Below are 12,496 nucleotides of genomic sequence, written 5' to 3' on the forward strand. Positions count from 1 at the left end.
AATATATATATCACATCCACAAGTATATTACCTTATAATAGAACACGTTAATTATATTCTGATGAATTATCGGTTATATATTACATTATTATGACTGAAATAGTAACATAATATCATTATCTCAACGGTCTGATATATATATATACACATATTCATTATAAAAAAAATTATGCATGTTTAACGTCATTTAACCTATATACGAAGGAAATATTTATTGTATATATTGAAACATAAGTAAAAGATAAAAATTATGTTTAACGTAATTTGTTTATTTTATTTGATATATATTTTTAGTGTAATTTGTTCACAAAATTTAAGAATGATTGATTTTTATTATTATTATACTAGTTATCGACTACGTGTGATCAGTGTAATTTCAAAAACTTATATACATACATACATATATATATATATATACCTTACATATATAATTATTTTAATGAAACTAATATATATTTGATTACATATACATAATTATTGTTTACAAAATATTTTTTACTTCAAAAATCGACCACGAGTGATCATTTTTTTTTTAAAATTAGTTTTTTTATTTTAATCAAAAAATCTATCACAAGTGGTCGATTTTTTTAAAAGTTTTTTTTTTAATTAAAAACTGACCACTCGTGGTTGTTTTTTTTAATAAATTAAAAAAGATTTTTTAAAAATCGATCACATGTGTTCGGTTTTTAAAAATATTTTTCAATTATATATATTTTTAAAAAAACCGACCACTAGTAGTCGGTTTTTTTATTTTTTTAATTTTTTATTTGTAAAATAAATAATAATTAATATAAAATTATTGAATAATTATTATTTTTTTAAATATAAAAGCGACCACATGTAATCGCTTTTAAAAAAAAAATGACCACTTGTGGTTGGTTTATTCCGACCACAATGTGTAGTCGATTTTTTGTGGTCGTTTTTTCAGTTTTTTTTAGTATTGATTAACCGAAGAAATTTCAACATTCATAATATATATGTACATAAAATTATTTTAATTATATATTAATAATATAATTTTTCACCAAAAGAAATTCGAATGAATCTTAGTTTCCGCTTTGAATCGATGTATGAGTAGGCGTCTATAAATAGGCATCGCATGTAATAATATAATAGTAGCAAATATAGCATGCTGCATCAAGTACGCACTTAAAATATTAATCATTTCACCAATTCTTTTGGGCACAAAGTACACCGTCATTTTTGGTGAAAAAAAGTTGTTTGAAGAAAAATAGAATGTGCAAAAATTATACGCACCGTTTATTTTTATATGTCTATTATATTAAAATTATTCTTTTATTTTTATGTATCTAACCTTCATCAGCATATCAGGAGAAAAACTATTTTTCTTGTTTTAATTATCCTAGCATTAATTACTTACTCCACAAATTATTTTCAAAATCCATTGAGACCATATATACCAATAAAGATTGGTATTATGATAAGATATGCACTTCATTTATTATTGCTTAAATAGAGTACAAAAACCATTGTTAACAATTAAAAGTGAAGATGGAGTATGTTGTAATTTTTTAAAGATCTTTTGAGTGTGCCTAGCTCAAAGACTTTTCTTATATATAACCCAAAAAATTACTGTTTTTTTCAGGAAATTCTTATGTCCAAGCATCTCTTGAACGGCTTCGTTTTATTTGTTTGTGTTGAGCACGAACAATTATTTTATTAATTTCTTTTAAAAAATAATAAATATTTTAGATTTAGAATCAAAACAAAATTAGTAATCGCCAAAGTTGATACTCTCCGTTCCATTTTACCCGTCACAAATTGGGATAACATAACTATTAAGAAAATAATAATTGGTAATGTAACTTTATCATTTTGACCCTCTTAATTGTGTCTTGTTGTTAGTTTCAATATTGATGGATAACTAATACCAAAACACCATTTATATTTTTCAAGTTAATACATAAAAATGACCTTAAACTTGACACCAAATTATAACTTTGACCTTAAACTTTGATAGTGCACAAATAGGACCTTTAACTATTCAAAATCTGAACAAATATGACCTTCGATTTTCCAACCCCATGCGTGAGTTTCACTCGCGCCTACGTGGAAGGTAATTCAATCACACGGTGTCACATCGTTAAAAGGGCTGACTAGGAGGGAGGTCATATTTGCGCAGTTTTGAATAGTTAAAGGTCATATTTGTGCACTGTCAAAGTTTTACTTTTTGTGTTAAAAAGACATCGTTTTTATTATTATTATTATTATTATTATTATTATTATTATTATTATTATTACACCTAACTTTTTTTAAAATTAAAAAATCGAACCCGCTCAGTAGGTTGAAGGAAGCGCCCAAGAAGAGCAAATAACACCACTGGGCTATCTAAGTGTCTTGTTTCATGTGGTTCAACATTAATATACGTACATAAATATAGATTTTCTACCTTATATATATAACGTTATTTTTTTACCGAGGGGGTTCGGGTGAACCCCATGGCAACCATGTAGGTCCGCCCCTGCACTAATTTAATAATTTTTTAATAGCATTAATTTAATAATACTGTAATAGCGTTAATTTGATAACGTTAATTTAATATACTACTACTACTATCCTTAATAACGTTAATTTAATAACGTTTTATTAAAACTATAATTTTTTTATTAATAGTATTGTTTCATCTTTAATTTAATATTTAAATAAATTATATTTAGATATATTATATAACTTAAATTCGCCCTCTGCTTTATAATATATATACATACCTGCGTGATTTTTTCATATGAGGCTGACCCACCTAATTAATAAATTTTCAATAATGCTCTTTTTCCACAATGACAAAAGAAATTAGATGTCATTTTCATCTTTAAGCCAAAAATAATTAAAAAATAATAGTGAAAAGTCATTTAAAGGTCATATTTGTGCACTGTCAAAGTTTAAGGTCATATTTATGTATTATGCCTTTGGATTTTAAGCTGGACGCCCCCAGTTTTGCGTGTTGAACACGCGTTTTGCCAAGTAGGATTGGAGGTCATATTTGTGCAGTTTTGAATAGTTAAAGGTCATATTTGTGCACTGTCAAAGTTTAAAGTCAAAGTTAAAATTTGGTGTCAAGTTTAGGGTCATTTTTATGTATTAACTCTATTTTTAATGGTCTACTCTTAATGGTACTCCTCTTTGCAATATTTTTTAAGAACGCTAATAATAAGGAGTAATCAATTACACGAAGGGTATAATGTTCTTTCCCCTTAGATTAATTCTCCCCTTTTGTTTTGTGAAGCATCATGAGAAATTGTCTGATTCCATAGAAGCCCAAGTGCCAATTTTCTCTTACCCTATACGAGTTGGTCTCATTTGGGCTGAAGAAATCTAGCACGTCTGCCGGAAACAAAGGAAAAATTGCAGGAATTGCATCTAGTAGCCAATTTTAATTTATGTACTATATAATACTATTGTAAATAAATTAAACATATATCTCAACTTATAATATTTACACAAATTTCGCCCTTACAAAGTAGTTACAAAAATTCCGACTAATTATGTATCTTCGTTGGATGTATCGGGAGCTAATTATGTATCTCGATAGACCCAAAATCAAAAAAAGTATATCGGAAGCTAATTATGTATCTTTACAAAGGAAAAAATGCATCTTCGTTAGATGCATTATGTATATCGATAGACCTAAAATCGAAAAAATAAGATTGTGAGCTAATTATGTATCTTTACAAAGGAAAAAATTTATCTCGATATATTCAAAATCGAGATTTTCAATAATTATGTAAAATATAGGATTGTTTACCCTTCAGTTATATTCAATTTTAAAATAAAACATTTAACTTGTAGTCAATATTGGTAACATCAGACCTGTGGTTTCACATTTGGAAAAACTAAGATATTTCTCCCTATTTTTTTGTTCCATTTGGGCCTGACTGATACTAAAAGGACTCAAAAGACGGAGTAATACATAATGTTGAAAAGTATGTTCAAAATCACCTGACATTTGACCATAATTTTAGCTAAAAATTACACAAATACATAATTTATGTTTTCAATATTACAAAAAATCTCAATTCCCTAAACATATTACAAAAACCCCACATATACATAGAATGCTATGTATATGTCGGCTATGTTATGTATATTAATAAGAGAGAGAGTAAAGTAATTAAAAAAGTGGGAGAGAGTGTAATTACTTCCAAAAGGGTTGGTATTTATGTTATTGATACTAATTTTAGATTAGATATTTAAAAATTTATCTTTAAATATCGATTTAGCCATGAAAATTAATCGGATTTTGAAAAGGTAAAAGGACCACTGCATGACCCACTATAAAACAAAGGAAAGACCAGAAACGACACTTCAAATTAAATTATTTCCATGAAAATGATCATGGAATTTAAATTTCACTTTCTAGCCATTACAATTTACTGGCTTGTTCTATACCGTTTCTACACACCTTCTATACAATTTTTATACAAATCTTATACATATAACTATTCTATACAAAATTATGCAGTTTTGATACACCATTTATACAATTACTGTTATACATTTTATACAACAATTATATAATTTTCATACTATATATTTTATACATATACATATTTGATAGAACTATACAATCTCTATACATATATCTTATATAGATACATATTCTATTTAACAATTATATATCGCTTTTATATAATTTAATTATTATTTCTAAACAATAAAAAAGCAAAATATTTGATTAGTTAAAAAATATATAGCAAAATAAAAAATAAAATATTTTTAAAAGGGCTGAATTGTCCAAGTTGAATATTGTATCAGTATTATATATGAATTGTACATAAACTACGTAGGCCAAAATGACTCAAATTGAGAAATGACTATAAAGCGAAAATAGTATATATCCGACTAGCCACTTTTGAAAAGTTTTTAAACGGGCTATTTGTTTTTAAAAAGTGCTAAAGTGTCCTTTTCTCTAAAACAAATGGCCCAAGAGTGGGCCTTCGGCCATAAAATGTCCTGTCGGCTACACTTATTCCACCTGATGGTCATTTTCTAATCTTTCTCAATTTGATTCATTTGGTCTTTTTTCTTAAATTTTTAGCATTTTTTAACTTGGGTCATTCGGCCCTTTTCTAAAAATGTTTCAATTATTCCTTTTTTGTTGCTACGAATTTTTTAACTAAAAATATTCAACTTTTTTTTTGTTGTTTAAACATATTAATAAAATATAATTGTATAAAAATGATATAATTGTTATATAGAATATGTTTCTATATATGATATATGTATAGAAATTGTATAGCTCTATCAAATATATATACGTATATAATATATAAGAAAATTGTATAGAATGTGTACAAAAATTATATAATTGTTGTATAAATGTGAAAAAAAATTGTATAATTATTATATAAATTGTGAATCAAAACTGTATAATTTTTTTACAGAAATATGTATAAGTGTATAAAAACTGTATAGAATGAGCATAAAAACTGTATAGAACAATCTAACAAATTGAAATGACTAAAAAATGAAATTTGAATTTCATGACCATTTCGGGGAATTTGTTTGAGCTGTCATTTCCGTACTTTCCCGTTTCGAAAACCTAATATTCAAACGTCTTCAAGACCCCAAAACCTGGCCAACTTTGAATATTTGGGACTCCTGCTAACAAAATTTCTATTTTTTTCCCTAGTTAAATACATGTTCAAATCAATTTAAATTTCAAAAATCACAACTTCAAAAATACAAATTTTAATTTTTCAGCTTCCAAAATTCGTAGTCAAACAATTTATAGAGATGGTAATCATGTAAATGCTTCATGCATATTTCAAACATTCATGTATCTTTGGAGCTCAACTTTTAGACATATATGTCTGAAGTTGAGATTTTATAAAGCGCAACTTTATGCCATCGGAAAAAGTCAAATATGCCACTGAAACTAGTAAAATGGCTTATATATACCACTAGTAAAAGGATGATGGGATTGGTAAGTAATGAACGGTTAAATTTGTCACGTGACAAAATCTAAATAGTAGTAATGTTTCATTAGTGGTTGGTGGCACAAATTGAACCAAATGTGCCATAGTACCAGCATAAATAATCTCAAATAGACGTTACTACACCATTTCTAAAAATTTGATTATTTGTTTGATCTTTTTTCTCAAATATAAATGGTGACGCTGACGCATAACACTTCTTTTTAAAGTTGCAAGTTGCATGCCAAAATAACTCGGTTGTACTGTACGCACAAAATAAAGTAGTACTAATTCTTTGCATCTACAACAAGAAAATCTTCAGTCCCATATTTGAAAAACTCATTAAAGATGACACATATCAAGATAAACCTTCCAACTTAAAGCTGAGTAAAATATAGTACACGACACACAGTACCCTTCAAACTACAACTCACATGGGCTTAGCAGCAAGATATTGCATTCTAGCCAGACATAACTTGCTAGCACATCACGTAGATATGATGAAATTAAATAAAGCTAGGTCCACACACTTCACAGTAGTTGGTAAGTAAAGATGATACTAAATAATAGTAATAATTAAGGGCACTTGGTCTTGTTGCCATGGGTAGTCATTTCAGTGTAACATTTGCCACACTTCTCTCTATTGCCAAAGGTACCTGGTGGCACACATTTGCACCTTACACAACATGTTCCACATGCCCTTGCACAAAGATTGGGCCTCGAGTGCAAACTGCACCTGTACTTGCACAACCCTCCACAATCCAACTGGCTTGGAGGTGGAGCTGGTGCTGGAGCTAGAGCCAAATCCCCGTTGTTCAAGTATTTTGCAACCTTTAGAACTGCAAAGGGTAAATCACCTTCAACTTAATGAGTGAAACATTGGAGCTGTGACGAATTTTTTATGTGATTTAGGAAATGACAAATACAATTGCTTTTACATTGCCTAAGAACATGAATAAGTCTGCAAGTCCTGGAGAAAATATGTAAATGCCTTGAAGCACTTATATCCATTGTTTAACATTAGCTGCACATTATCGCATTGTTTAGACCACTCATTAAATTTATTAAGAATTTATGATTTTAGAATTTTAAATTTGATTATAATTTAGTGGTATTATTTTATGTAGTTACTTAAAGATCATAAAAGTAGGCAAGTGTTGGATTTAAATAATAATTCTCTTAATTTGCTTAGATAGCAAGTAAAAATCAAATCTATTTTTCATATAAAAGTATTTAGTAAAATGAAACCAAAAAAGTAGGATAATCTATTCTTGTGCATTTTTCTACTTAAGTACAGTACAAAGCTCAAACCTGGTAAAATCTAAATTACTACAAGTTTTAACGGGCTTATAAGTCACTCTCATCATTGCTACTCAGAGGAGTCATCAAGTGGCAAATTTACTTTCTGCACTTGCAGATTCAATTAATGTGACTTTCATATTCTGGTCAACCGAACCATCAGAGGTGCATTTATTCTATTAATTAATGCTTAACCACGGCCATTTGAAAAATGTAATTAAATGCAGATCTGGTGTATTCATTTAATAGATGGTGTTTTAGCTCTTATAATTAATTACTAAGAAGAAGATTAAAGTCTAGTGCCATGTATACAAACCAAAATGTAACAACCTCAAAGCAAGACCTCTCCTTAAGTAGACAGTGCAGTAATTATTATTAACAGTAATAACAAAGCATATTAGCATTGTATGACTCACCTATGTCTTGAAGCCGCCTATTGGATCCTCCAGTGAAAACCTGAAACGAGGAAGACAAACAAATACTTAAATTAACAGTAGTAATCAACTTTTGTTTTATATTGTAAGTATGACATATTTAATACTACTAGAAAATTTTACCATGTATCTATCATAAATTTCAAAAGTCTTAGGAAAACAAGGTCTCGGAGTAGAAAACTAAAGAAAAGAAGAGAAGTTAAGATTAAGTTGAAAGTACACGAAATGCCTGGCTGAGGCCAACATGTTGCGGCTTATCTTCTTCGACTTGCTTGAGATCAGCTAAAGAAACCTGCATGCATATATGCAGTTAACAAACCAGTGTTTGCACCACAGAAAAATAGGCCAGTAAGTTAAGTGATGCAGAAGACAAAACATTTTACCTGTGCCTTAACAGTAGCCAAAAAAAGAACAAAAAAAAGCACTACACGAATAGCAATCGCCATGAGTATTGAGTCCTAGAGCTCCTTCAAACTCTCCACTGAATAACTTAGCTGGAGTTAACTTTGGGCTCCATGTTTTTATAGTTGAAGATGTAATGATTCATGTATGGGCAGGGACCCTTGGTTACTAGGTGCAAGCTGTGTTTAATATGGTGCAGTAGTAATACACAGCTGTTAAATTTCCTCCATCAACTACTCCAGTCCTCAGTACGTTATGTTTCGAATTTCGAGCTACCATGATACATTCTCCATTTTAAAATAAGTGAATTATTGAGGTATTTATTGATATTTTAAAATAAATAAATTATTGAATTTTTTGCCAAATTTATTCTTATAATTTGACAATCAATTAACTTTTGAAAAGGTATTACCAAGGTCATCTTTTTATTTTTTGGGTAAAAATGAAAAGTTATGTTAAATTTATGTCTTTAATGTGTATGTCAAAATTCAACAATTCATTTATTATAAAAAGAAGGGAATATATTTATTTGGTAACTTTGCCCCACATATATATACCACAAAGACAGTAGCGCCATATATATGAGAAAACATGTGTTACTCTTCCTTCTAAAGTTTCTACTTATTCCCACCGCTAAACATGACATCTCATTTTCCTTGTGATTTTGAAAAAAAAAAAAGTGAAAAAGGGAAATCTCTTTGAGATAAGCGCCATTTCAACTTGACCAATTGAAATTTTCGAAGACTCTTTAGTAATTTGAATATGAGTTTAAAATTATATATATGTACTCCGTTAATATAAGAAAAAAAAATACTATTATTATGTTATTTAAATAATATCAATCGCTTCCTTCAAATTATGAAATCTATAATTTAAAAAAAAAAGATAGGTTATTTGCTATAAAAAGTAAACGTAAAATATTAGTAAAAGAGGTATATATGTTTTTAATGTATGTAACTTAAACTGTTTGTATATTATATTATTATCAAATTTGAATCTTATGAAGGGTTTAATAAAAATCAATAATTTTGATTCAAATATTATGTTTATATTAATACACATAAGTAATATATTTAAAATCAGATAAATAAAATTACAACTTAATGTCAGACCATCGGAATTTGCAATACCAGTTCATTTCTGAACACGTGTCTATTGATGACGGGCCATAGTCATTGGATCCAAAAATCTTTATCATCGGTCAGGTCATTTCGTCGTACAATGGGCCGTACGTTTGGGCCTTTAACAACTCTTGATATTTATCGGATCAGCACGTATGGACAACAGAAAGATCAACGATGGAGCCCAATAATTTTTTGACGTATAGCAAGAAATTACACCTAGTGCCTCTCAAAATGTTCAATTATAATTTTTTGTCTTTGCTTAGTAAATTTTTATATTTGCCTGTAAGGTAGAAGTTATGGTTAATTGAACAAGCTCGTTATTTTAAAATGTCCTGAACGTCAATCTTAAATTCTAAATATAATGTAAAACTTCTGATCAAATAAATAAGTTCATTGTCTTGAAATGTCATAAACATATATATCTTAGGACAAAGGTTAGAACTGGTATACGATGTGCAACATGGAAAATTTTAATATGGGTGAGACTCGCCCAACAATAGTTGTGTGACGTTTTTTTTACTTTTGACATGTGTTCTTGTAGGACCCATTATGTTCCTCTTTCTTCATTTTCTTCTATTTCTTGTCTATTTTCTTTCTTTTTCTCTAACATTACTTTTTTTATTTTATATTTCAATCTTACTTACTTACCTGTATTTTTAGCTCTTATTTGTGTTTAGTCATAAAAAGTATAAATATTTTTTTTAAAAAAATATTTTAAAATAAAAAATAATATTTAAAAATTGAAGTTATGTTTAATCATAAAAATATGAAATGCAAGTGTTTTTAAACTTTTAGGAATAACTTAAATTAGAAATAATTTTTGATATTTTTCAAATTTTAATTTTTTTTCTTTGAAATATTTTCACAAAATCAAATATGCAAAAATCGTGAATTATCATTAAGGGATTGGTTGGTAAAAGAGATAAGAAAAATAGTTTCGAGATAAAGTTTGGAATTAATTTTATTCTATGTTTGGTATAAGGTATTACTTAATCCCCGAAATTATTTTATTCCATCATTTGTACTAAAATGATGGGATTGCTATTCCACGGAGAGGGAGGAATAAAATAATTTCATTAAATATCCCACCTTGGATGTCCTTACTTTTCTCATTCGGTGTACCAAACGACCAACTCCTAAGAGAATTCAAAATATAATAAAAAAAAATGTATACTTGAGATTTAAATTTTGAACGTTAAAGTAAATTTTGAACCTCCTAAATCATTGATCCTACTCATAATAAACTATTTAGGGGATTACAAAAAAAAACTATACAACTACAAAGTTTGGCCGGTCACTCTTTTTCATATTTTTCTTCTTTTTTTTTTTTCAACTTTTTCATTTTCGTTCACTTTTTTGAATTTAACAACTCCTAATTAATCACAACTAACATATAAATTTTGTACTATGCCCAGGTCCGTCTGGTTGTTGCATATATTGAAGAATTGGTGTCTAGCTATTTAGTTTTTTTTTTCAATCCCCTAAACAATAGATTAGAGTAGGATCAATAGTTTAGGAGGTTTAAAATTCACTTTAAAATTTTAAATTCAAATTTCAAGCATACATTTTTTTTTTAACTCTCTTAATGAAAATCCTCATTTTTTCATATATGATTTTCTGAAAATATTTTTTTTTAAATTGAAATTTGAAGAATATCAAAAATTATTTTTACTCTAAGTTATTCCAAAAAATTCAAAAACACCTTCAATTTATATTTATAATCAAACGCAACTTTAATTTGTAAATATTACTTTTTATTCTGAAATAATTTTCTTAAAAAATATTTTCACTTTTTATGGCTAAACACCTCTTAAAATAAGAGCTAAAAATATAAGTGAGAGAAAAAGATTGAAATCTCTCTCTCTATATATATATATAAAAGGTAATGTTAGAAAAAAAAAGAAAATAAATAGAAAATGAAAGAAAATATGAGAAAATAAGGAGAGAGGAATATAATGGATTCCACAAAACACATAACTATTATTGGGTGGGCCTCACTCGTATTAAAATTTTTCTGTCCAAACATACCTATATACTAACTTTTGTGCGGAGTTTATGATCAATTGTGTTGATTTATTTTATTGAAATGTCCTAAAACATCTATCTTATCAACAAAAGTTTGAACATCCGCCTCATGTGTACTGTGGATTCCCAAAAGGAGAAACAAAGAGATACAAATGTCAGATGGCACGAGGTCAGTACAGCCTTGTCATTTCACAATCCAATCATACAGTTCATTGGAGTCCAGCTTGTGTTTATCTGTTACCACACTAAATCGTGCTGATCCCGACCCCTTTTTACTGCATGCATTGGTCTTAATCGAATGGGATATTTTATGAAATTAGTTATCTTGCTTTTATATAAGATAACCAAACTCATTCCAATCGATGATCTATCGAAAACAATTCTTCTAAATGACTAGTTATATTAGTTTTGTATAAGAACCAGTTTTATTTGAGTCCAAGGCCTACCAAAACAACCTTTCTAGCTGACAAAATAGAGATAGAATATACATAAACTCTACTCTCCTTACTAAGAGGTCGTTTAGTTCGAAAATAACTAATCACGAAATTAATTATCTCATCATGTTTGAAGGGAAGCCTTGGAGTAACTGGTAAAATTACTGTGATGTGACCAGGAGGTCATGGGTTCAAGTCTTGGAAACAGTCTCTGGCAGAAATGCAAGGTAAGGCTGCGTACGATACACCCTTGTGGTGGGACCCTTCCCCAGACACCGCGTATAGCAATAGTTTTAGTGCACCGGGCTGCCTTTTTTATGTATATGGCATAACTTATTCCATCAATATGGCATAAATTGTGAACTAAATAATTTCAGGACTAACTAATACTTCAAATCAAACATGAAATAAAATAATTATATATTTTATTTCAAACTATTTACACCTTATATCTCACACCAAAGGACCCTTAACAAGACTATACGGGGGATGTTGTAGTATAAACAATAAGATAAGATCATAGTGAACTAATTAATACTTATTATCATAGGAGAATAAAACAATGTGATATTTTATTTTGAGATTATTCTCTTTAAAATAAAAGACATGTTTAAAAAGAAATGAAACAATATGTTTATTAGGAAAAAAAAGAAACTTTTGATCTTATTCATACTTATTTATTAAATTTAATTTACAGTAATTAATATATGAAGATCTTTTTTATATTGTATTAATGTGAAGCTGCTTCTGTAAAAGATTAAAATAAAAAGATTTCTTTAAAGCGCCTAAACTCACAAGCATCTTCTTGATTTCTTTAATGGTAAAAAACAAATCACATTATCCC

At 28.3% G+C, this 12,496-nt stretch overlaps 1 protein-coding gene across 1 annotated transcript; it reads right to left on the reverse strand.

Annotated features, from left to right (window-relative positions):
* Positions 1–6,292: 6,292 nt before the first annotated feature.
* LOC107862431 (gibberellin-regulated protein 10) lies at positions 6,293–8,319 on the reverse strand. The gene is made up of 4 exons (XM_016708014.2): positions 8,051–8,319; positions 7,888–7,959; positions 7,650–7,689; positions 6,293–6,773 (listed from the first exon to the last, which is right to left on the reverse strand). The coding sequence occupies exons 1-4, from the start codon at positions 8,111–8,113 to the stop codon at positions 6,511–6,513; spliced, it is 438 nt and encodes a 145-aa protein (XP_016563500.1). The 5' UTR covers positions 8,114–8,319; the 3' UTR covers positions 6,293–6,510.
* Between the last annotated feature and the right edge of the window lie 4,177 nt (positions 8,320–12,496).

The sequence above is a fragment of the Capsicum annuum genome, chromosome 3 (genome assembly GCF_002878395.1).
Source record: "Capsicum annuum cultivar UCD-10X-F1 chromosome 3, UCD10Xv1.1, whole genome shotgun sequence".
NCBI classification, from domain to species: domain Eukaryota; kingdom Viridiplantae; phylum Streptophyta; class Magnoliopsida; order Solanales; family Solanaceae; genus Capsicum; species Capsicum annuum.

Excerpts from the sequence above, each read along its gene's own strand:
- LOC107862431 (XM_016708014.2), bottom strand. The coding sequence starts at position 8,113 with ATGGCGATTGCTATTCGTGTAGTGCTTTTTTTTGTTCTTTTTTTGGCT. Across the intron at positions 7,960-8,050 it reads TGGCTACTGTTAAGGCACAG|GTTTCTTTAGCTGATCTCAA; the intron begins GTAAAATGTTTT and ends ATATGCATGCAG. Across the intron at positions 7,690-7,887 it reads GCCTCAGCCAGGCATTTCGT|GTTTTCACTGGAGGATCCAA; the intron begins GTACTTTCAACT and ends TCCTCGTTTCAG.